General features: G+C 44.2%; 1 protein-coding gene across 1 annotated transcript; it reads left to right on the top strand.

The window, feature by feature from the left end:
- Nucleotides 1-1136: 1136 nt before the first annotated feature.
- Nucleotides 1137-21725, top strand: LOC137799745 (protein inscuteable homolog). The gene is made up of 11 exons (XM_068596555.1): nucleotides 1137-1502; nucleotides 2151-2203; nucleotides 2283-2406; nucleotides 2970-3083; nucleotides 8743-8868; nucleotides 15059-15230; nucleotides 16192-16370; nucleotides 16543-16609; nucleotides 17462-17617; nucleotides 18542-18618; nucleotides 21527-21725. The coding sequence occupies exons 1-11, from the start codon at nucleotides 1137-1139 to the stop codon at nucleotides 21653-21655; spliced, it is 1563 nt and encodes a 520-aa protein (XP_068452656.1). The 3' UTR covers nucleotides 21656-21725.
- The last annotated feature ends 5030 nt before the right edge of the window (nucleotides 21726-26755 follow it).

Here is a 26755-nt window from a genome sequence, read left to right as displayed (position 1 = left end):
TTCCTCCATTTTAAGTAGCCGTCAAATGCATGAATAAGATAAGCCTTTATTAGTTTATCAGGTTATTCCTCTTAGTTATGGTTATGACTCCTGCTGCACATGTTCACGGGTACATTTGTAATCATTAATGGGTTTAAGATGGCTGGAGATAGATTAAAAAAGGCGTTTTTAGTTGCTGATGCTTAATCTTTTTGGGCTGAAATCACATCTAACGAGACGAAGTAACGAGCATTAACTCTATTTCCACCTGACAATAACAACCATGCAAAAATAAAAATGAAGTATGCATTTAATGGCTATGTACATTATATTATGATTATTTAAACTGAACAAAACTAAGAGGCCATTCGTGCCTTTAAAGTACATTTTACAACGTGGCCAAATAGTGGAATTACAACTTTAACTCCAAAATACGGCGATCGCCAGAAACCAGTTAAGTATTAATATGATTTTTTAACTTCTTTTTACTTCAAGCGTCACAGAGCAACTTCCAAAGGAGCCTAAAGCCTGAACCTACACTACGTCAATACTTTCTAATATAAAGTAAATAAATCATTGGCAAGAGAAGAAGAAAGGGGACTTAAAGGATCCGTCATCGTCCGCAGTTTCACTTCATGAGTAACCACTTCGCTTCCTCCTGGTTCAGCGTGTTATTTCTTGTGCAGGAGGCAAAGATGATGAATTGTTTCTCGAATGAATCCGTTGGAGCTTTCGTCAGCGCGCCGGTCAGCACAAACGACTTCCTGGAGCTCAGACGCTGCGGCGCTCAACACGCAACGCAGATTTATCGCTGCGATGGGATTCTGCTTGTGCAGTAATTTGTGCTTTTTTTATTTGTATGTCAATAAGGAGCGAATGCTATAAAACCGTACAGTCAATTCATGTTGATTTTCTATCTAGAAATCGATTAAAAAGCAGAGGATTAATTCCCTCTGAATGCACAGATTAATAGAGATGAATGACCTCTGCTCCGCAGGACATCAACAGACTCAATACTATTTGTATTGTGCATAAAAATGCAATTATTGACAATTAATTCAGGCAATCTCAAGTCTCCTCCTCCCATCGGGACCAATGCATTTGATGAAGTTGAGAGAATAAACTGCTAACGGTCCCGCCTCCTCCGCAGCGCCCGCATGCAGTCGCTCCACGTGGACTCCGTCCAGCGCTGGATGGAGGACCTCCGCCACATGACGGAGGTGGAGTGCATGTGCGTCCTGCAGGCCAAGCCCATCGGGGTGGAGGAGGACGCCCAGCAGGGGGAGCTCATCGTGGCCTCCGGGGTCGGCGCCGGCGCCGGCGACCACGTGGCGCGCAACAACCTGCAGACGCTGCTGCGCCGCGCGCTGGTGGTCAGCACCGAGCTCGGCAAGATGTTCCAGCGGCTGGAGAAGGGCCGCTGGCAGCGCGTCCACAGCACCGCCGTGAGGGCCGACTGCCACGTGCGCTCGCTGGTGCACGAGTACGGCGCCGCCCGGAGCACGCCGCCCGAGATGCAGAAGGTGCGGCCGGCACGCCGAGGCGCTCTGGGGGCTTTGCAAGCTTTTAGCAAATAATATTTAATCATTTAAAAAAGGAAGATAGGGGCTGAGGTTTTAAAGTCAAGACTTCCAGACGCAACAATAAAATATCATAAGCACTTTTTTATATAAAAAAAGTCTAATTTTAGGATGTGTATTTTGTTGGGGCTCAACAGTAATAGCCCTATTCTACTGAATTAAATGAGAAATTTATGCAAATTAAAAAGGACATTTAATTCTTCAAATCCATATTTATCCCTTAAATAAATGATATTCTTATTATAGATTCCCTTTGAATCTGTGTGTGTGTGTTAAACACAGAAATCTTTACAGATAAATAACCTGAAATGATGAGGAAAGAGGAAATTTACAAAACAATTGTAAGAAAAAAAAACCTGTTGCCTGTGTTGCGTTACAGTTTCATTGGGAATTAAACGTTTGCCTTTTGAACACTTTACTTTACTGACAAACTATATGAAAGACTATGAAACCTGCCGGTGATGCGTCGGTGATGTTGCTGAGCAGAGAAACGCTGAGTTAAGACTGAAGCTAGATGAATGTGTTCATGTCCGTTTGAAGCATCGTTGTGTATGAAACACTGTGCAAACTGTGTCTTCATGTGTGTTGCAGTATGAGAAGTCTCTGCTGGAGAAGTGTCTGGAGCTCACCAACATCACAGAGAGGTAAGACTCCGCTCAGAGGACGTGTGAACAGCTGCGAACCGAACCGAACCGAACCGAACCGCCTCTCCGCTGCTCGCAGGTGCCTTCACACCGAGGACGAGTTCTTCCTGAAGTCCATGAGGGAGGCCATCCACGAGATCCTCACGGACGTCAGCGACTCCTTCAGCAACATGATCGACATGGCGCTGGCCAATGAGATCCGGGTATGGAACCCAGCTGTGACCCTTTAGCCCTGAGAACTTACCCAGAATGCTCCTGTGTTTCTCCTCTGGCCCCTAAACACTGAGGAAGATAAGACTCTCTTAACAGCTGTGACTGTGGGAACAACAACAGTGAATACAGACAAATGTGTCTGAATAGAAAAGCTTTCAGTATTTTCTTAATTAACATTTTATCCAGGCTGATATGACTTGAATCAATGAAATGGCCCATTGGCTTATTTCTTAAATTACAGACTATGTCTCTAAAAATAAAAGCTTTGAAGTAACATCCACCGTTATTGTTATTTAAGTATTTTCCTCATAAACATTTTCTACAGGCTGATGAAATGGTCCAGTTGGTGCCATTTAAAAATATCAGACATTAAAATATGAATATATTCTTTTTCTTTAAAACCAACTAAACCTTTTGTCATATGGATCATTTAAAAGACGATATGATAACAGGAAACTCCCACAATAAGTGTCTTTAATTCACTTTTAGCCGCCGGCGACGTCATTGTGCATTTCTGGGTCTTTAACGTCACAACGCTGGCTCTTCCTCGCAGCTCCTGATCAAACAGATCGACTCGTCGGACAGCGTTCACACCATCGGCAGCGCCATCAGCAACCTGCTGTCGCTCACGCAGGACGGACCTCAGCTCTGCAGCATCATCGCCAAGGTACGAGTGGCACCTCCAAGGCCATGAGTCAGACTCAAGGGGATCACTTCTTTTGCCCTTTAGGGACCGGTACCAACTCAAGATTGTCCTTTGCAGGCAAAAGTGTCCCGACCGCTCTCACTGCTACAAGTCCTGTGGTTTTCTTTACTCCTCGTCAACTTTATTCATAACACCAACAGGTTTACAAACAAAACTGGGTTGGCTCCGGATTCCCCTGACGGAACCAACGAACTTGTAAACCCCAAAACATTTGGTAATGTACATGATTTGATGAGCGAGCGAAGGTCCCACCTTCCTCCTCATATCACACAGTTCTCGTCATTTGTTATTGACCAAGTCCTTCAATCAGTTCTTTGACAGTAGTGTCTAGTGCGATGTTGCGCTGGCCAGTACTCCGGTTTCCCACTCGAAACCTTCCTTTGGGCCAGAACATAGCGCCGGCAATGGGACTCCCAATGTCTCCCCTCTGTGTCATTATCAGAGCAACGCATGTCGCACTAAAGGGTGAAGTATACGCCTGCAACTGCAACTGGACACGCAGTTGCAGTTGCATCGACGGACTCACTTTGGTTTATGGTTCCCGCCTTTTCCATACTCCAGACCAGCAGGTGGTGCAACGACCGCTTAGAGTCGACGTTCTCGATATCTCTCTCCAGGAGTTCACCTCCATCTGCGTGTCCTGATACTCCATCAGACGTGGAAAGGACGTGGTTAGCGGACCAATCACAGCCTTGCAAGCTTGCGTAGCTTTGACAGATAGTCAGAAATTTGGGGTGACGCACGCAAGCACCCAAAATGGCCGATTTGACCACGCAAGGGCGGCCATGCGTGTCTTGCGTGTCTTGCGTCTATGCGTAAAACCCGAGTATGAATCAGCCGTAAGAGTGAGATGGGTTGGATGGGCCAAACAAACACAGGACTTTCACCCAGGAGACCAGCCAGTGGGAACTCAAGGGCCAAGACTTCCTTTTCCTCTGAGAGACGAGCGTCATAGTCTGAAGCGAGATCATCTGGCGTGAGAACGCGTTGACTGCAACAGACGCATTTCATCGTGCAATAAACCCGTCAGTGGGCGAGTCGGGCCGCGGGATGAATTCCCTTCTTCCTTCAATCGTACATGTCCACCCCTCACTTCCCTCTCGACACACCCCTGTTATGATCAGCTCCACCTTCTTCATGCCGGTGCTCATGGTCCAGGCCTGCAGCTATCGCTCTGTGCATGCCTCTAAAAAGCCATTTCACTGGCAGATAAGACAAGACAGACCAGACAGCAAGTCTCAATTGGCCATTAGTCAAGCGACTGCTTCCAGGACACTCTTGATAAGACTCTTCCTGATGGCCCTCACACACACACACACACACACACACATACCTGCTTTGCTGCCAGATTGTCAGATCAATACTGTCAGCTCCCATTAGGAGTGCGCATTGCTCACAGATGCAGGTCGCTTTACCCCTCGCTCCACCTTTTCTGAACTCCCTGCGTTGCAGCGCCGGCCGAGCCCTCAGAGAGGCGTCGGAGGGGAAACCCGCCCGCTAATGAATCCCCGATGCGACGCGTCCTCCACCTGCCGCCTGAGCTAATGAACTAGCACCGGTCCGTCTGTCACAGCGCTCTCACAGCAGAGCGAGTCCTCCGGCTTCGCTCGTGAGGATTATTTTCCACAGCACGCCGACTTTACTGTTGAAAAACTGTAACGAGCCGTTTAAATGTTTGGGAAGCGGCCGCTGATATTCTGGCGGCATGATGAATAGAGATGAATTGTTGTGTGTGTGTATGCTGGAAGTGCCAGATGCGTTTAACAATGTTGGAAAGCACAATGAAAACCAGGCAGTTTAAGGCAGCGGCAGCTCCTTCTTCTCAGTTAGCACGTTGTTTGTTGCTAACGCTTCAGCATCTACATAACTTCGAGGCTTTCGTCGCGTCTTGAAGTCTTCTGTTGGGATGTAATCAACAGATTTATACTTTGAGGATTGTCAAACATGAACTAAGTGTTTTTTAAAGGAAAGATGTCGGGACGTAAAGCTTCACTTACAGCTGGAGTCTGCAGGAGGAAAAGCTAATGGACAAAATGATCAAACCCAAACTCTTTCTTTACGAGCTCCAGAAGTCTCTACATGTAGTAAGAAGGTCGGCATGTTGTCAACACTGACAGCCCGTTGCTTCAAGCGTCCCTATAAGCCACGCCCCCTAAATTATCACGACAATGAGGCAGTGCAAGACGAGCAAATGCAGGTGGGGCGTCCAATCAGCTCCTTCTGATTGGACGCGCTGATTACAGTCCCGGATCTCTCCATCTTTTTTTCCCCAGAAGCATTTGATTTATCGACTGCGGGGTTAGTCCTTCCCTCTCGTATCACAGGGATCAAACATGACCAGATAATCCCATTTTCAGATCATTCAGATACTGATTTTAACGTGTACACTCCTCACAGTGCTGATGTTCAACACTCCTCGTAAATCAAACAGCGGCTGGAATATGAGGAAGCGACTGCGGCGTGATGTACACGATAGTGTGTGCACGTCATGACGGACACCGATCTCAATGTGTCCGTGTTGCGTGCCCTTGCTGCTCTAGCATGATGAGCATGACGGGGCAATAAATCAGGCCTGTTGAGCGGCAGCGTGTCGTCAAAACATACGTAGAGACGAGGTAGACGAGCGGCGTCTCCATTTCTTTTGGCGATCCATGTGGTCAGTCAGACGAGCGCAGTGCACCGCTTCCTGCACCACATTCTTTCTTAGGAAATGAGATGTTTTTGTTTGGGGAATCAAGACGTTAAACTGCCTGCAACCTCAGGACGTGTTGTCTGAGCGAGCACATCAGAAAACGATGAGATGGAAGGAAATTACACGCCGCGTCGACCTTCACATGCAAACAAACGGATGCAGAGGCATTTTTAGACAAGTAGTCAAGTTTCACATGATGATGATGTTAGTGCCAAAAAGGCACGAGTGTGAGGATAAATGCGTTCGTTGAAGTGGAGACAATAGAGCTGCAAGTTGTTTAATGGGGACGGGAAATAAACAACAGACAAGAACCAACGATCTGTGAAGAGGAAAAGCAGTCAGCAAAGATGAACTCTTTTTTTTGTCAACTACAACCTGATGATTGTCTGAACAGAACTGTCTGGAAGTCAATTTCTGATTTAAAGTGGATGAAGACAAATAGCTAGATGTCATGAAGATTCATCTAATTGTGATAAATGTTGCTTAAAGCCCTCATGGAAACACAGACGCTATTGTAGCTCGATAGCGCCACCTACAAAATTGCAAAAACTGAACCTACATGTATGAAATCTCTGCGAGGCCGATCCAATGTGCAGACACCAAAAAGGCTCTCGGGGGTCGACACAAAACCCCACAGGAAGTCAGACATTTTGAAGGAAATGCGCCATTTTAGCAAATGTTTTGAGCTTTTTTTTGCAGGAGCACTTCAACGAACTCCGTCTAAAACTGCAACCAGATCAACTTCAAATGTGGTCATGAAAATCAAAAGCTATTCAACGTTTTCATGCAACGTCGTTGGTGGCGAAGAAGCGCCAAGAGGACGTTGTCGTGACTTAAAACCAAACAACCGAAGCTCAAAAGTGCGTTCGACCATTAGAAGATTTTCTCCAGGAATCAGTCTGAAAGTTAAATAATTTGCATGACAGCAGGTTTAAAAACCTCTACAAACGCAGCTTGATGGAGTCTCTCCAGAGTCCCAACGGGTTTACTGAAAGCTATCTGTTGGCGTTGGCGGTTCTTCCAGGTACGGAGGAACAGTCCTGCGTAGGCGGCGAACAGGGGAAAGCGGTCAGGCGGTGGACGGCAGCATGATTAGCCTCTCCACGCCCCGGCAGCATGGCCTTAGCGGCGCATGAGACATGCCAGCCCAGTATAATGGCCTTATTAGGATAATGGTGGTCGTTATGTACAGGCTCCGTCTTCGTCCAGGAAATTCTATCTACCTGCAATCGAATTCAATACCTGCAAGTGTTTGTTTTTTTTTCGGTCAGAGGGCTGCTTTGGTGCAGACACAGAGTCAGTGCAGGAGCTATTTTTGTTTGTTTACACCGAGCATAATCCAACAGAATGATCTCAGCTATTACAGCGAGCAAATCATGTTTTTCTTCCCCAGCTCAGTGTTTTCCATTCATGAAATATGTATATTTGGCTGTTTTTTATCCGACATGATAGATTGTGTGAGCCGTTTGCTCGGTTCTGTGGTTCCCGTGGAGTGAAGCCGGGTCCGTCGGTCTCGTGGACTCTTTGAAACCCGGCGCGCTGCGATTGGCTTCGACCCGCTGGACCCGTCGGCTCTCACCGTCCAACACGGAGCATCGGCCCGTCATTTCACACAATCATGTGTGCTCCAAAGACAAGAGCTGATTATGACGTATGGGGAATAATTTGGTGGTATGAAGCCCAACGTGAACGTGTCAAAGCTCACTGATGGTTGTTTTCCCCAACGTAACCACCGACTCGTCTCATGTTAACTTGTGGAAATGTACAGAAAACCCATCGCGACCAACACAGCGTCCACTCCACTAATAACCTTCAGAGGAGAACACAGCTTTGGGTGCGTCATCATGCACATTGTTACCTATGGGCGTTTCAGCGTTTTGTTAAATGCAACTGTTTTTCACATTAACATTATAAACATATGCAACCCTGTCCTCTTGAACTGATGTTGATATATTACTCAATTGCTTTCTCAGTTACGCCTCGCGGTCTTACGCAATCGTGGCCTGGATTGTTTAAACAGGTCTCGTTGGACGAGTGAATGAAGTGTTGATGGAGAGTGTGTGGTTTGGGTTTAGGCAACAGCAGCTCTTGGTTCAGGATGGAGAAAGGATTGTTTTCCTTTCAGCGCTGATAGAAAAACATCTCAAGTGACGGACAAGACTTTATTTTTTATTTTTTATTGAGCCGACGACAGGATATTTCCCCCAAAACGCTTCCAGAGTTGAGGCATATAAAAGTTTCATAATGCAGTAGTCACTTGGGATGCAAAGGGGCGGACATTTTCCGGTAAATTTCCAGAAAGTTTGCGTAGAGGCCAAGAGCGGTATTGCAGACGGACAGATTTCAATTACAGCTCGCAACATATTAAAAAAATAACTGAACTAGTTCACAGCTCCAAAAAATGAATTATGGACTATGAACTGAACTAGTTCATGTAGAAAGTGAACTTTCCCAACACTGTTTGTCATTAGCATATTGATTACTTGGTAAACTGAAGCCATGTTCATTTTAATACCAAGTCTATTTGTATACAGTCGACTTTTTACAGCAGTGAGAGTCGGACGTATGTATGTACACACAAAAGTACACCTTCACCTCCATTTTTTGCAGCTTTCGAAATGTCAGTCATTTTAAAAAGTTGTATTATAAATGTTTGCATGTATGTCTGCTTATGACAAGATAAATGCAGTTAAATTACCCCAAAATTAAACATAAAATCAAGTCTTCACCCTAAAATTCAAACGATCTACATTACGGTCCCCACAAGTCACACACAGACACATGTCCCCACAAGGCTGTTAAACATGTCACAACACACACACACACACACACACACACACACACACACACACACACACACACACACACACACACACACACACACACACACACACACCAGCAATCTAATTTCTCTTCCTTCCTCTGCAGGAAGGAGCTGTGGTCGTCCTGTTTAAGATCTGCAGGCAGGACCGCTTCAGAGACCTCTACGCTCACGCGCTGAGGACGGTGGCCTCCATCTGCTGCGTGGAGGAGGGCATCAACCAGCTGGACAAGGTGGAGCAAACTAAATTATTAGAACATTGTAATGATATCTGACTGAACGAGTTCATTTCATGAACTTAATTACAATTGACTCATTCACAGAAAGCTCATTTTAATCTGCGTTTTGTGGACAGAATCAATTAAACTAATCCAGATGTTGTTGTGTACGTCAGTGGCGGGTCGTCACGGCCTTGTAAGCCTTCTCTGAAGGCCTGAACAGAATCACAAAGTTATAGCTATTTCTGCAGAGTGAGTCCACACATGGAGGACTGCATGAACACGTTGTGTATTAAGTGGTTTCGGTTTGTGACAGTAACTTCAGGGACACTTTTTCCTCCCAGTCCGCCCGTGAAGGCCAAGGTCTAAATCCACAGCCCGCCGCTGGAGTGCGTCCATAAGACACACAAACACACACAGGGGGAAGAAGGAAAAGGGAGATGACATTAATCTCAACTGAGTACAGTACTTCCAGTAAGATAGCTTGGCTCCCTCCAGCCCAGACAGATTATGTTTACACTGATCAGCTGAAGTCGTGGCTCAGGCACCAGGATGTTCTCGCTCTTCCCAGCGGCTCAGTCCAGTCCACAAAATACTGTTGGACACGTTCTCACTGCCTGTGTTACACCTGGGAGGCTTAGTGTGTTTTCACAGGTGTATGAAGAGAAGCAGGAGGAGGAGCTGTACAGAAATAAAGTGTTTAATCGTGGCTTAAAGGATCGTTAAATGCAGAAATGACAGGAAAGTTAAACAACCTATCCCTTGTCACTTGTTAATTTAGGTTATCTCTACATTGGTTTACCTCTTAAACATAATGCAACTGGTGTTTTTAACCACTTAAATCTGGATCACACTTCCTCGACTGATGCCGGGTGGTTTTTTTTTACAGACTCCATGATAAAATGCAGTGTAGAAACTTATGTGTACGTCTCAAAACAACTTATTGGCTCGCTTTATTGTCTAAGAGGCAGCAGTTTGTTATTCATTATATTCCTGCATTCTTACTCTTTTGGGTCGTGGGGAACTTTTGGCCGCGGCAGTCGCGTTCTCCATCTATTTACAAGATTAAATGTTCATGAAGGAGTTCAGCGAGTTCAGGTTCAGGGGAACCGCCACTAAACTCCCTCTGTATAATTTTAGGATTGGAGCCGGTGAGGAAATAGGCATCATTCTGTGTACTGTGTTATTTTTCCTCTCTCTCTCTCTTCTGATGACAGAATTATACAGTACACGCAAATAAAGATGAGTCATGATTCGCAGTATGTCTCATTATATGGGACCTCTTGACTGCTGAGCTGACGGGTCAAACATTTAGACCCGGGTGACTTGCGTAGTGCGCGTGAGGGAAAAAGAAGGCGAGGCGAGCGAGAGAAAGCTAATGATACATCCTTCTTTGTTTGCGATCCTATTGGGAATCCAACCAAAATAAACAACAGACGCACCTGTGTCAACGGAGCGCGTCCGGAAAGACAAATATAACCCGAATGCGGCTAATAATGATGCCGCGGCGGCGTCTGCGTTCACGTGCGCGGCAGCTGGGACAGCGTGAATCACCCGAGTGTGAAAAGTCTCTTTTTAACAGGGGGAAACCACAGTCCGCCCCAGATTAGCTGCCTCGTCCCCGGGAGGGACGCCGTCAGGCAAGTCTGCGCTTAGCGAGCGCTCAGGCTTGAGAAGCACAACTGTCACTGTTGAAGGGTGATGGGGAGACGGGGCCGGCGTGCATCTGCGCCGCTCCATGATGGATGCACTATGCATGTAGGAACTTTAGTTTTATCCCCAACTGGAACGCCGTACAGTCACAACGCGGTGAATGGGAAGGGTATCGATCGGGAACGCAGCTGCTGTGCATAGACAAAAGAAGCAGAACTTCTACCATGAAGTATGAAGCCGACTGCAGATGACTGCAGGAATATGTCGGACGCAAAGTTCAAACTTTTAAGCGTCATGTGACATGGAGAGCTACATCATCATGAGATTATAGGACATGATTGCATGGATGTAAAACCATAGACGGTCTACAAGGAGCGGACTTAGTCATCGTGACGTCACCCGCTGGTTTGTGGACTGCGGTTTTTGGAGCTTTGAGTTCAGCTTTTTGGCAGTCGCTATTTTATTTGGTTTTGTTCAAGGATGATATTTTCAGGCAACCAAATGTTACTTTTCCTAAACTGAAAAGACTGTGAAAGAGTTGAAAGTCAAACACAGACTACTACTCGACTAGACAACGGCGTGTATTGACCTGTCAATCATAATGTAGACCCGCCCTGAAGCACATCGTGCTTTATGGTCTATTTTACTCCAAGAACTCATGTTTAGAATATTTACTGAGATAATACTTATTTTTGCAACGAGAGGAGTCGCTCCCTGCTGGCCCGTAGAAAGTCAATGATACTTCCACATTAGCTTCACTTTTCAAACCCAGAAATTCCCACTAATGTGTGACACACACGTCGTGGATAGTTACAGGATTAACTCATGAGAATCTACACATGCATCCATTCACAGAAACAAAAGGAAAAGAAACTCTCTGCTGAGAAACAATGAGGCCTCCGACAAGTGTCTATGATAAGTGGCTCAGTTAAGAAAGTGGGTGTGGTTTAACTATTGGGGGCGGGGCTAACCCACACCAATAAAAGATGAACTTTCTGCTGAATGCAATGATTATGAAAGTCCATTTCTGGCATAAAAAAAAAAACACCAAAAAAAAAAAAAAAAAAATCCGACCAAAATAATAATAATAATAAAAGAATTCGGACCAAAAGAAAAAATTAATCCACTTTTTTTTTTTCGTTGACTTTTTTTTTTTGTCGCAATTTTTTTTTTGTCCAAAAAAAAAAAAACGCATGTTTTTTTTTTTGCTGTTTTTTTTGTGGACAAAAAAAAAAAAAGTCCAAAAAAACCCATTTTTTTTGGTCCGAATTCTTTTATTTGTTTTTTTAATCCGATTTAAAAAAAAAAATTTGGTCCAAATTTTTTTTTCATTCCAGAAGAGAAATGATAGACTACTGAAAAACTTTCTAAATTTTCAAATTGTCAAAATTACAGTTACAGCCTAAATATAATTGTAGCTAATATTTGTACACACAAAGTACATTGTTGTAAAAAGTCCACACGTATATTAAATGAATTATTTATTCAGATATTTATACACAACTGCATGTGTTTTCATTTTAACTGCAATTTCCTTAACTTGCAACAGCAGCAAGACTTTAAAGTCTTCCTGTCTTCACCAGGCTGACGGGTGGTTGGTGAATAACAAGAGCACTTGAATGTACAATAGTGCTTGAAATCTGCTTGCAATGTTAAATTAAAAGAATACATGAATTGAATTTTTTTTGGGGCTTTTTATTTTTCGGACCCAAAAAAAAAAAAAAAAAGTCAACAAAAAAAAAAAGCCCACGAAAAAAAAAAAAAATTGATTCATTTTTTTGGTCCTTATTTTTTATTATTACTTTTTTTTTTTGTCGTATTTTTTTTGTGGTGGAAATGGGCTTCCATACGATCATGCGCTCCTGCACAAGTTTACAGAGGATGAGTCATGAGTTTGAGGCTGAAACGTGAATCTGTTTAGAATTCATTCACCTTTTGGTTAAAGGCCACTCCCACTCTTTATGAACACACACAAAAACACACATTATCACTCCCAACTTGTCAAATATTGACTCTATGCTTTGAACTATGAAGCTCTGGCGTCACTTCTATTCAAGTCAGTTTCTTTGTGTCTTTTCAAAATAGATTTCTTTAACAAAGTGGTTCGGTTTGGGATAAAAAAGATAATTTGTCACGTAAAACTACTTCGCTTGTGTTAATAAAGTCTGAGAATTACAATCGACTGACAGATATAGACTGTAAAGACGCTGCGTTAACTCATTAGTGCTGCCTCTCTGCTTAATATTTATGTTATGTTAACTGAAAAGAAACACTTCACTTGATGTGTGAACTGTTGTTCTGAGGTCACAGTGTGAAGTACCTTCACCAGGATGACATGAAGGGAAACAGAAAAGTTATTTGGCGTCGGGCCAGAGAAGTGAACAATGCATCCGGTGTATGGTAAATGAGGAGTTAGGGAATATCCTATTTTAGGGAGGAGGAGGTGCAGGTAGGGACGTGGGGGGTTTGTGGATAGTTCCACGTCAGTGGGTCGCGATGGCACAGCGCTGCTGACGTCCACAGAGACCAAAATAGGGAATTGCTCTGTGAAGCTCAGCGCGCTGACGCTCGTCAGCAGATACGAGTGACAGGTGTGGCTCGTCACTGCGGATGCTCTAAACTTTTTGGTTTTCAGGAGTTTTGGGCCGAGCATCAAAAAAAAAAATCATTTGCTTTCACCCTCAGTGGTAGAAAAAAATAACTGACAGAAAGAAAAATAAAGAAAACTAAGTGTTTCAGGTGAGGGATCTACAATTTAGACCTTCATCCCCACCATGGATCCTGTAGTTTATGACATGACACTTCATGATGATTGTAATTGATAGTACTGATAGTATCCTGTTGATTTTCTACACTTATGCAGACACTTGATATGAACTCCAGCGGACAGGTGCAAAGATGCTGTAGTGAAGTTTGTATGAACTGTGTAATACTGCCCCCAAGTGGACACATATCTGCTCTACAGCGCCATTATTTGTATCACACACACAGTGTATGATGCTTAGGGATATCAAATTGACCATAACCACAACCTAAACCCCAAATTCTGAACATAAACATAAAATCAAGTCTTCACCCTAAAATTGAAACGATTCACATTACGGGGACGTGCATTTTGTCCGAGTCCCCACAAGTCACACACAGAAACATGTCCCCACAAGGCCGGTGAAACATGTCACAACGTACACACACACACACACACACACACACACACACACACACACACACACACACACACACACACACACACACACACACACACACCAGCACAGGCCAACACAAACACAGCGATGAGATAAACATGACCTCTCGACCCGAGTGAAGTTCTCTTTGGCCAGAAGAGGAAGTCCTGCTCTTCTGTACCTCCTCAGCCTGATGATGCACACGCTCTGGGCCGACGCCAGCCAGATGTACAGCAGCCTCCTGGCCGTTAAATCAGAGCTTTAATTGTGATGGCTTTACGGGCGGAGCGGCCAGTTCCAGCCAAGCTGACACCTTCATGGACACGTTGCTGCCAGCGCGGTTGGCCGGCGATGCTGCAGATGTTTTTTGTTTTTTTTGTCATTCTTGCGGCGTTGAGATGAAATGTAAAAGAGTTTTTCGCCCGCAGACCGATTCCACTGGAAGAGATTCAGGCCTCTCCTGTTGGATCTTTTAAATGTATTCCCTTACTCATGGTTTAGCAAGTTTAAGCTCATTTTTATTTGACAAAAGAAATCACAGACGACTATAAAAACCAGTTCCAGTTTGGTCCTTGATGTAACGAGGGTGAAGATGCAGATCGATGACGTCATACTTCTACTAAGCATTGCACTTGACCTCCAGCTGTGTGCACATGACCGACACATCAGCTCAATAAAGTCCTTCAAGTCAAACATCTATAAAATAAAGTATATAAAAAAAACTCAAAACACATTTTAAACACAACGCTAAGTTCACACTTTAAATGTTTGCACATAGCAAGCTGCGACCTTTGACCTCGTCCACAGAAGCTAAAGACAAACACATGTTGCTATCAAACCTAGCACTGTTTCTAATATAGTGACGGGAACTGGCGGTCTAGGAAATATATTTTCACCACAAACTGTACGACACATTTAATTCTTTTCCCAAAGCCAGCGGCGTTTTCTAAAACGGTTTTTAAATTGGAAAAACAAGCAGCGACTTCAGATTCGGTTAAATTCAGTAATACATCATAAAGAACATTAATAAGCCTTTTGTAGCAGCCCGGGAGTGTGAAAACGTGTGTGTGTGTGTGTGTGTGTGTGTGTGTGTGTCAGTAATGACAGCCGGATGGTGGAAAATATTAGACTTTGCTATCACCTGTCACTCATCTTAAATCAAATAAATAGCAGGAACAAAATGGTCAGGCTATCAAAGGCTAACGGCTAACATGTTTTGCATGAACACTGCTGAGCCGATCCCCTAAAGGCAGAAATGAAATGTCCTTGATTCAAACAACAAGAGCAGTTCCTGGAACACTGACGACCGCTCGTCCTCGTCAGATGACGGATTATAATAATTGTCGAGCTGTGTGTCGTCCGGTGTGCAGGTGGACGGGATCCTGTGCCTGGCGGACATCTTGACGGACGACAGCAGCGTGGAAGCGGCCCGGGCCGAGGCGGCGGCCGTGGTGGCTCAGATCACCTCGCCTCACCACGCGTCCACGCAGCACCTCGCCAGCTTCCTGGAGAGCATGCACGACATCGTCACCGCGCTCATCAGTGAGTGGACGTGCACAACGTGCTCGTAATGTAACGCAGACCTCTGAAGTAAAACTAAAACCCAGCAGGGAGTTTGAGCCTGAAAACAAACTAAAGACCTTCAGGTCATCGTGGAAAAGAAACTAACACATCACCTGACATTTGAGATTTCAGACAATTAAAGAAGGAACAACCAGGAAGCGTCTTAAGATGTGCATTCTCTCCAGTTACCACCAGGGGGGCTGGTGGCAAAAATAAATCAGATTATATAAAAGTTCTCTTTTTATTCCCTCAGTAAACATTGTAAACATGAGTTTATGTCTCAATCTCTAGTTTCTAGTCTTCTATACAGCATGATGTTCATTTACTACTTTATGGTCTGTTAGAGTCAAACAGACCATAAAGCAGGGGACGCTTTAGGGGCGGGGCTACAAGATGATTGACAGGTCGCTGCTGCTACCAGAGACGATGTCTCTTCGTCGCTTCAAATATAAAAAAACTGCAAAAAAACAACATGGGCAGCTTCATACCTGCAGTCCACAAACCAACAGATGACGATGACTACGTCCACGTGACAAACGATAAAAAGCAACAACAACAAAATGTCTAACATCAGGAGTAACATGCATGTGTGTGTGTATGAACAAAAATAAAACATACTAACCTAAAACCATCCTGCTAAGTCTGCATCTAATGCATCTGACCCCAAACGGATCACATCCTCCATTGATTCAAACATTCTCTAAGTCCTCTCGTTTCCCTCCCTGCTGTCCACATGCTGTCACTCAGCTGTGTCTTTTCTAGATCAACAACATCTGTTGTGGCTCCGTATTTGCTCGTGCGTCCAAATTGTCCGCATGTGTTTCCAGGGCTTGCTGAATGAAAGAGGGGAAACAACGTCTGCACACTTCCTTGCATGTCACTCGTGTCGCGCGTTGCCTTTGAACCGCTGTGCTGAACGAGCGACGTCTTCCTCTCTCAGAGTTGTGCGAGAGCGCCTCCTGTGGCGAGGTGTTCCTGCTGGCGTCCGCGGCCTTGGCCAACATCACCTTCTTCGACAGCATGGCCTGCGAGATCCTCCTGCAGCTCAGCGCCATCCACATCCTGCTGCAGGCCTGCAGGGACCGCCAGCGAGTGGACACGCCCTACTCCAAAGACCAGGTGCTCAAGGACGCATCGGTGCAAACACCACGGCAGCTGCTGCTGCGTGGAGAGGCAGCATGTAGTCACATGTGAACTAGTATGGTGTGTTGCTTCATCCAGTGAAGCTCTCTGAGGGTCAACATGAGCGTATTTGTCTTAACTTTGTGTTTTTTTGTTTGATTTGTCTCAGGTGGTGACAATCTTGGCCAACCTGTCCGTCTTAGAGCAATGTGCCCCCGAAGTCCTGCAGGACCAAGGTAATCACTCATTTTACATGAATGTTGGTTTTCTGTTGGATGAAAGACAAATACATCTGCGTGTATTGAACCCTCGCTGACGCCCACACACACAGATACAGGCGAGAAACATCCGTGTAGTTCTTGTTTCATCCTCAAGATGGCAGCAGCAGATCAGATTTTTCAAGTTGCCTCCACCGTCTCAACTAAAACATCAAACTGAGCTTTACGCAAATATCTTTTACCAAATTAAATGCCTGAAAAAATAGGTACAACAACAACAAAAAAGTTTTGTCACTTATTAATTTCATGCTCTTAAATGCAAATCCATCCTGTTCAACATGTTCCTTGGAATCTGTGTTTAAAGACACGTGGATTCATTAAAGATTGAACTTGTATCTGTGATGTTTATTCACACATTTAGTTCTTGCTTTATGGTATGGAGGTCCATCAGTCACTCCAAATACGTCTTCTGGCTCTCTGGTGAGTATTTATGAAATGATCATGGATGAACCACCGAGCCCGTTTATTCTTCTTCAATCCGCACGATGGACTTTAAAGTCAGTTAAGTCAGTTTGTTGCAGGCGAAGCACAAGTGGAGAATTATGCGTGAATTATGTGTAAATTATGCGTGAATTATGTGTGAATTATGCGTGACCACCTGAAGATGAGCTGAGCCCGAGCACTTCGTTGTGTCCGAGTCTTGTGTTACTTTGTTTGTTTTAAACTGCTGCGTTTGGTTCCTTCATGCAGACGATGTTTTTCTCGACCGTTTGTTGTTTTGTTGTATTTGCTGTGTTCATCTTCATCGTTCTTTTGTTTTCCTTCCTCGGTAATCTCGACTGCGCGCCGTGTCTTTTTTTTTTTTTTTAGGAATCGAGCGACTGCTGCTGCTGCTGGGAGAGAAGCCGAGCTCCCCGAGTCCATCGGAGGGCGCCGCCTGCGAGCGCGTTCAGCAGAAAGCCGCCGTCACCCTCGCTCGTCTGAGCCGGGACCCCGAAGTGGCCCAGACCGCCATCCAGCTGAAAGGTGGGGAGGGAGGCGCTGCGCTTTGATCAAAAAACAGTGAATTGTTTATGAAATAGTCCTGTTGAAATGCAGAGAAAGGCTGAACTAATGAAGTGTTGAAATAAAAGTGTAAAAGGTATTTAGAAAGGAAGCTAAACGCAGTGATTGGCGTCTGAGGCGGCGTCACAGCCGGCGGGCCTTAAGGTGCAACATGAGCGTCAAAACAGCAGCAAACATTTGTGATGCAAGCGGAGAATGAAGCCGCTCGCTTGTCGGAAAATATCCGTGCACCTTGAATTGAGCCCTGAGGTACTCCATTTTGAATTAAAGGGCCAGTTTGAAGCATTGAGGGGATCTACGGCAGAGAATGGAGTATTAATTAAATAAGTTTCTGTAGTGAATGACCCTCTGACTTGTGCGTGTCCGTGTGGAGTTTCAGGTGGTCGGGTTCTGCAGCCACGTTCTGCTTTTAGAGCCTTGAACAGCAAAACCATCAATTGGACCCGATTCTGCGTCCTGTTGGAGATTTTAATTTAATTTAAGGAGGTCAACATGTCTCACGGCATCCTTCCACAGGCCAGAGGTCTTCATCAAACTCCTCCTGTGATATACAAATGTACTGCACGTCCATTTTGCCAGGAGACCTCTCTGTCTGGAGGGAAGCTGCATGAATGCTTCATCTTCATCTGATTAGTGCGACGTAACAAATATTTATGTCTCACGGCAGAATCCAGATATAGAAAGTACTGTTTTTCTTAGAGAGCAGCAGACATAATGACATGTTCTTCTTTTAAAGTACATCGGGAAGTGAGTAAAACATGAAGTCAAACATTTGGGAATGCTCTCAGCATTATAATAAAAAGACATCTGCTCTGTCTGCAGCCTCGTTTACGCTCAATATCAATGTTTAAGAAGTGTGTAACAGCTTTCCTCTGCTGTCTTTAGCGGTTCCTCGTCTCATTGAACTGTGTCGCTCCCCCACTGAGAGAAATAACAGCGACTCGGTGCTGGTCGCCTGCCTGGTAGGTAGAAAGTGTGTGTCCATTTAAATGTGTGTGTGTGTAAATTACTCCATGTCCGGAATACAAATGTGCCATTCAGACATTCACCCTGCACATTGTAAAAACAATCATAAAGTATATAATTACTGGACAGAATATATATCATAACATTTTAAAATGTGACGTTTCAGTGAGATGTAGGAAGATGCTTTCAGACAGCGCTTCCTGAACATCTCGTTATCTTTTGAGCATTACAGGGTTTACAACGCGCCGCTCTTCATCTTTTCTTCTTGAAAAGGCCCAAACATTTCATCTTTTTTCAAGAAATCTAACCAAGCAAAGAGAAATCAATGCAGTATCAGAAGTGGCTGTTTTTGAACACGGTGCTCACGCCGGCTCAGAGCCAGTTTGACGAGCGCCTCGAGGAACTACGGTGGCCTGCAGGGTCAATGTGAGAGGCTCTCTATGGAGACTGTTTACTTCAGGGGTGACAAACATACAGCGTCCAATCCAAAAATAACAAAACTCTTTTTTTAAGACCAAATTTAGCAGAGCTGGGATTCAAACCTCTGGCCCTCTGCTTATAAGACACACATGCAAACAACTGATGTGAGCTCTGATATTAATGTGTTGAAGTCGTTAAACATGGATGACGTCATGAAAGCGGCGTCACAAACGTGTCACACAGCGAGGGAACCTGCAGAGGAGAGCAGGCAGATGACCAGAGAGCTGATGTCTGAATGTTTGCTCTTTATGTTTCTAGTTCAATGTTGAAGGACCTTAAAATAGAGTTTATCATCTAAAACCTTCACCAATGATTTAAACATAGAGGAACATTGTCGTGTGGCCCCTTCAGTTTGACACCCCTGCTTTAGTTTGTCCGTTCTGGGCTCCCGTAGAAACATGGCGGACTCCGTGAAGAGGGCTGCCTGTACGGATATGAAGCGCTCATGCTAAGCTAGCTCAAACGAAATGATTCTTAGTTTCCAGTGGTGAAAACAGAAGTTTGGACGGTTGGAGTCGTATGTGGCAGCAGACACGTCTCCGTTCTGCACACTGGCCCTTTAAAAAGCTGCACGTGGAACATCAGAGCGCCAAATGACTGTCGGATTTAATTACATCCACAGGGCAATATCTGAACATTGAGAATACATATATCACAACCTCAGAATCGTTAAGCCGTGTTTAGCTGACCGATACACATCATCTCAACCGCAGCGCGTTTAAATATGTACATATCATGAATAATATCCCTGCCCCGCACTTCATCGCTCTCTCATTCTGATCATGATTATTAAGATGAGCGGGGCGTAATGTTCAGGAGCTTAATTGGGCTGAGCGATGCCCTCCTCTCTCTGTACACACTCGCCAGTCTATTCAGATTAATGCGATTCTATTTTATCCTTTTAGCCAAAAGGGTCAAGTCGAGCACTTGGAGGTGTTGGGTTTTTTTCCGCCTTCAAAGGATGCTGAGCTCGCACAGATCATTTGTAATCCTAAATGTTAACGTAACTCAAACCATCACGTGACTTTGCACAGCGGCCGCTCGACACGAGACGCCGGACTGAATGAGAAAAGAAAAAAAAGATGTTCAACGAATCCACAGCTGCAGCCACTCGTTACCCTGCTGACTGATGCTAATGCGTTAGCATGTGTTTGAATACAGCGGTGCAGCCACTCGTTACCCTGCTGACTGATGCTAATGCGTTAGCATGTGTTTGAATACAGCGGTGCAGCCACTCGTTACCCTGCTGACTGATGCTAATGCGTTAGCATGTGTTTGAATACAGCGGTGCAGCCACTCGTTACCCTGCTGACTGATGCTAATGTGTTAGCATGTGTTTGAATACAGCGGTGCAGCCACTCGTTACCCTGCTGACTGATGCTAATGCGTTAGCATGTGTTTGAATACAGCGGTGCAGCCACTCGTTACCCTGCTGACTGATGCTAATGCGTTAGCATGTGTTTGAATACAGCGGTGCAGCCACTCGTTACCCTGCTGACTGATGCTAATGCGTTAGCATGTGTTTGAATACAGCGGTGCAGCCACTCGTTACCCTGCTGACTGATGCTAATGCGTTAGCATGTGTTTGAATACAGCGGTGCAGCCACTCGTTACCCTGCTGACTGATGCTAATGCGTTAGCATGTGTTTGAATACAGCGGTGCAGCCACTCGTTACCCTGCTGACTGATGCTAATGCGTTAGCATGTGTTTGAATACAGCGGTGCAGCCACTCGTTACCCTGCTGACTGATGCTAATGCGTTAGCATGTGTTTGAATACAGCGGTGCAGCCACTCGTTACCCTGCTGACTGATGCTAATGTGTTAGCATGTGTTTGAATACAGCGGTGCAGCGTGAGCTCGCCAGTGTTCATGCACGTTGTGCACATGCATACTGATAGTGACTAATGACACAACATATGTTTAGGCCTCTAAAAACATCCCAAACATAAAGTGTGACTCTCTGCAGCTGAATCATTTTAATAAAACATGTGAGATGTAGATGTGTAAATATCAGTTTACATGTTTCTGCTTCAGAGGAAATGAAGACGACACAAAGACATGAAAAGGTTTCAGGTGCAACGATAAAAAAATGACTTTCAGGATGATTATGAGTTTGAAATGATGCAGCTGTAAAGTATAAAATGTTTAAAATGTGCGTCATAAAAACTGCAGAAAAGACAAAAGCTTTTAGAAAATTAACAATTTGACAAACACGTCACTGCAAAAAAGAATAAAATCATAAAATATAACATTAAAGTTACAAAAGCACAAGAAATAAAAACCTGATTGATAGTAAAAAAATGTCTAAAATAAAAGTGCATGAAGTATTGAGTCACATCACACAGCTGACTGTGTGTGTGTGTGTGTGTGTGTGTGTGTGTGTGTGTGTGTGTGTGTGTGTGTGTGTGTGTGTGTGTGTGCAGGCTGCCTTGAGGAGGCTGGCAGCAGGGTGTCCAGACAGCATCGAGGCAGCAGACCACCAGCAGCTGATCAAACCGCGGCTCGTCGACTCTTTCCTGCTGTGCTCCAACATGGAGGAGAGCTTCGTATAACACCGGAGGAGAGGGCCGACGCTCGTGCACGCGTACCGTGCACGTGCACGCGTACCGTGCGCTAACGAGCCGCTGCATCTATTTCCTGACCGAAGGAAGTTTTCATCGTCGTCCGAACGTCAAGAATTTGGGCGAACGGAGTGAAAACCGTCGATTGGCATCGGATCCAACATCCACCTGCACATCCATGTGCATGTACGTGCACATGAATGCTCATGTACGTGCACGTGCATGACCTCGAGGAAAGCAACGCATTCGTACAGTGTTCCAGAAAAAGAAAAAAAAAAAGGAGGTTCATGTCGGTCGTTCTATAATTATATTTAAGAGGAGGTGTTGAAATGAAAGTATAACCTGTTCTGGAATGAAAACACTTCACACGTCCCGCCGTGCGGTTCTTCTTCTTCTTGCATTGTGCGACGGTGGAAGGCGTCGCATCCAAAGCATGTCGGCGCTCTGAGAACAGAGAGACCCGTCGAGTGGATCACACACAAACGCCTCCCACACAAATGATCGTCTGAAGCTTTCAGCGTTCTGGTACAAAGATGTGCGTCTGCTGGAATTCTTCCATTGTTGGTCTGTTGAAAGAAACGTCGCCTTTTTCAAGTTTTCAACCAACAGCCACTTTCTCTGCTTATTTCAGTACTTTAGTTGACACTCGTAGTGTTTAAACCTCACGACTGACCGACATGATCCATTTGTCCTGGTGTGCAATTCATTGGTTGTTAAAGCGCGTTATTCTCTCGCCATTAATGTAAAATATTATATTTGCCACTGGATCATGAATCTATAGAAATAGCCTTGAATTTAAATATATACAAATGCTTTTTATTTAAGGAGAATTACCATTATTGTATGCCAAGCATGGAATAAAGGCAATCATCTAATGACCAGTGTGTGTGTGTGTGTGTGTGTGTGTGTGTGTGTGTGTGTGTGTTATACGTATTCTGAACATCTACGCTTCAGTTTCACACAAAGTGAAGCTGGAACAGCAGAACAGGACAAAGAGAACCAGAGGAGAACGTATCTGCTGATGAAACCAGAGGAAAAGTACATGAATGGCTGTTCAAATAACATGATCTTATTCTGCAGCTCACATGGACTCTGTCTGAAACTCAGAGGATCTTTTTTTAAGGTGAGTAAACTTTCCAGCACAAACGCCTGAATAGCAAATCATCACGTGTTGGAAGTTGTCCAACTTCAGCCCAATAACAAAAACAACAAATAACAAAAACAACAAGCACCAATGGCCAAATCCAACCGAGGACCCGTGTTGCAGGACATCGTCAGGACGAGGCGTTACCTTCACCACCATACTCAAAGTCTCTTCTCACTCCATGCTTCACTTTTCTTTCAGAATCAGAAACTTTTTATTGCCATGAGAGTGCAAACGAGCAATTTGTCCTGGCGGAAGGTGCATCACAACACAACAACAACAACAACAAACAACAGCAACAACAACAGAACATTTAACTATACAAGAGAAAGTACAAAGTAAGTAAATAAGTAAGGTGCAGTAAACATGCAGTAAATAATTAGCGATGCAATTAAAAAATAAAAAGGCAGCGATCAATAATAATAACAATAATAAGAGTAAAGTGCATCTCTCACCTGGATGCAGGAGGCGTCACTCATGAAGCTGCATCTCGTATCATCCCTGAGCTCTGCAGCTCTGCAGCTTTGCAGCTCTGCAGCTTTGCAGCTCTGCAGCTTTGCAGCTCTGCAGCTCTGCAGCTCTGCAGCTCTGCACACTGAGCTGGGCCACAAGTCAAAAGGTAAAATGAAAAACCCTTTGCAGAAGCTTTGGTGTTGTACATAACTTTTAACGGTATTCACAACAGAGTAGGAGACAACAACTACTAACACACACACACACACACACACACACACACACACACACACACACACACACACACACTCCTCGCTGCAGTCGCGCTGCTAAAGTTCCTCTGAGGGCCTCGACCTCCAGCGATCTCTGAGGATCCGAGCTCTCGCATTCGGTCTTCTGCACATTCACAGGGATGAGAAACACTTTGAATGAGCTTCACACACAAGAGGCTACGAGAGACCGAGGAGGCCGGACCCTGGTGGTCAAAACCCCCTCAACAAAAAGCCTCCAAGTTTCCAAAAACCAGTGGGTCTCGTTGGGAGCAGAGTGTGTAGCCGTGTGCGTTGGAGAAACTTGTCGTCCATTCATTTCGGCCTCAGCGGGTTTGAAGGATTCAGAAGCCGACTGCTGCAGACTTTTTTCACGCAACATTTCCAGTTATTGGGACATGATGCCCTCACATATAAGAAAATATGTGAGGGCTTATCTGCAAAAAAAAATAAAAAAAATGGTGTCCTTTGTGTTGTCATTTCTTTGACAGAAACACGCTCAGGTTTTTTTTCTTTCCCTCCCTCTCTTTCCTCTCCTTGGAGAGACAATTGAGGGTCTTCTTTTATTCTCTGTAGCTTCTTTTTTAACCTAAGGGCACTTATGCTCAGCCTGGACTTGTTACACTTCAACCCAGAGTTGAGACAATTGAGCTGCTTTGTGCGCGAGTGTGTGTGTGTGTGTGTGTGTGTGTGTGTGTGTGTGTGTGTGTGTGTGTGTGTGTGTGTGTGTGTGTGTTGTCCAGCATACACGTGGGAATGTGTTCAGAGGCCTTTGTGATAGAATATGCTCCTGCCTCGCCGAGACCTGATGAAATATGTATCGACACAGAGGAGAACTAAACAGACGGCCTAAAAACACAGGTTCTTTGATATTGTTTTGCTTCGACCGTGACCATTGATGCCGCATTGTCGCTCTGGGTTTTTCAGATTTTTCTCTCAGTTTCCAAGCGCTTGAACTTTCATTTTCCTCCCTCTCCACGGCCCTCCGCGCGCACGCTGTTGCCATCTTTGTTGTTTTCAGAAGTTTCAAGGTGGCGGTGCGATAATAAGAAAAGTTTATCCAATCGCTCCATCAACAAGGTCTGTGGTGAACAGGTGTCTGCGTGTCAGCGCTGCCTTGCTCAACACGAGGAAGTGCACATTACAAATGAAACGCAGAACAATAACAGGAGGTATAATAAAAGGGCAAAGATGCACTGCACATTCATTTTCATGCCATCCTCACTGTCTTAAAGCATAATTCACAGTTCTGTGTAAGAAAAGGATGAGAGCACTTGTAGTCCAACGCCAGCAGACACTTCTGTGACTCCCGGGAGATTTTAATATTTTATTAGTCACATCTTTTGCTTTTGCCACGGAAAAAGTTTTCTTTTTCTTTCAGAAGGGGAACGAAATGAGGGAAACTTCTTCTTTGAAACGGCTCTCAGAAGTTGACACATAAGACTTCCTTTTTTGTGTGCAAAACATACAAATTAGGATTAAATAATTTGGCCAAATTTGAAAGTCAAATTCTTTTGCCCAAGAGATGAAAAACAGATGATAGGTTTTAACATATTTAAAGATGCACACAAAGCAGTGTTCACGGTTATCTTGACCTCTACGACCAACAGAGGTCAAGGTGTTCAAGGAGCAGCTCCCTGAACCAGGTGACATCAATATTTTGATGTTTGTTATTTTGGTATATTTGGCTCAATGCAAAAAGTCAAGAGAGTCAGTGATGGTTCACACCAGAGAGCACTGAAATGTCCTGCAAGGTGATTGTTGGTTGTCATTTTTAAACATAGCTATGAACACAATGAAGTGCAGCGTTGAGCCAAAGCTAATACGTTAGCATCGCACTGGTTCCCTTCACAAAAAGCTAATAGGATTTTTTCAAATTACAGAAAATAAGCTTTGTTGTAAATACAAGTTAATGATTCTTTACAGATAATCTTCAGGCCATAAGCAAACCTGTCACCTGAGCGCAGGTAAAACACAACGAGGCTGTGAAGGTGGACTAGTGACGGCGTTTTGCAGACTCGTTTAGCTTCTTGTTAGCAACCGCATTTTTAACGACACGTTAAAGCTTTAAAATTGTCCCTAGAGCGATATTTACTGACGTATTTTATTGTATAGTAGAACATGTTTGAGTTTCATAGGCTTGTGTTGACAAATCTAATTTCAAGCATCTTAAATTAGCAAACAAAAACCCATCGACTGCGGGACAAGAACATGAGAACATTCCTGCTAAGCAGCACAAAGCATTCTGGGATGAAAAGAAATATGTTGTACACAGCTCTGCGCCACCAGTGTCTGATTTAATATACAAGATATCACATTCAGTTTATGAACTCATTTATTGCACTTGTATTTTATTAAATGTATTTATTAAATAACATTTTTAAAGGATTCTTAAATGGCTGTTACTTTTCCATATATATTTTTTAATCTCACATACCCCCTGGAGTGCCTTCACGTACACCCGTTTGAGAACCACAGCTCTACATGATAGGTTTTCAAAAGTAGCTCGTTAACGAGATAGTTAGCTTGTTTTTTTATCTACAATATTTTACTCATGCACAAGGGTACAGATATTCTTAGCCTTTAAAAACAAATCCACTTAAACTCCACATCTGCAGCTGTTTTGTTGAGAAGAGATGATTTACATTCACCGTGTTGCCTCTAAATGTTCTGTCAGCTTTGTAAACTGTTGAACTGAAAGGTTGAAAGTTTCAGGATCCTGCTGCAGCTCATATAGACCTCACAGTCTAAAGGCTAATTATGACTTAATTGCCGTATCTACTGGACAGCCAATTAAGAGTAATATTCCTGTTTACTGATATCTCTAGTCCAGTGCCCAGCTGACCTCCCATTAGAGGACCCAGTGGGGATTTTAATTGCTGAAATACAACCACAACATTGAGCATAAATGAATATCAGCGCTTCGCGTTTATAACTTTTGGCCAAAGTCAGTGAAGAGTAAAATGCCAAAAATGTTCATGAGTTGGTGTCGTGCTCGTACGACTTCATCTGCAGCTGCTTTGCATTAATGCTTCATAAAGCCTGAAACACTGTTCTGGATAAATCAAGACTTTATTTAACTGGATGTGATTCAGAAGTGAAAAAAATGCTGCACTGTCAATCAAATTAGCTTTTTAAGATTAGGACTGACTCAGAGCAGCAGAGGGCGTTTTGAGCCAATTTCAAACATCAAATGCAGATTTTGATGAATTTGAAAAGAAATGT

The sequence above is a fragment of the Clinocottus analis genome, unplaced genomic scaffold (assembly GCF_023055335.1).
Source record: "Clinocottus analis isolate CAN_PGR_092001 unplaced genomic scaffold, fCliAna1.0.p SCAF_38, whole genome shotgun sequence".
NCBI lineage: Eukaryota > Metazoa > Chordata > Actinopteri > Perciformes > Cottidae > Clinocottus > Clinocottus analis.
Note: the sequence above shows the minus strand (reverse complement) of the source record. Positions and strands in the feature narration are given on the sequence as shown.

Bases quoted from the DNA above. Each gene is read 5' to 3' on its own strand.
- LOC137799745 (XM_068596555.1), top strand. From the start codon at position 1,137: ATGCAGTCGCTCCACGTGGACTCCGTCCAGCGCTGGATGGAGGACCTC. The intron at 1,503-2,150 runs GTGCGGCCGGCA...TGTGTGTTGCAG, and splicing joins CGCCGCCCGAGATGCAGAAG to TATGAGAAGTCTCTGCTGGA. The intron at 17,618-18,541 runs GTGGGGAGGGAG...TGCTGTCTTTAG, and splicing joins GACCGCCATCCAGCTGAAAG to CGGTTCCTCGTCTCATTGAA.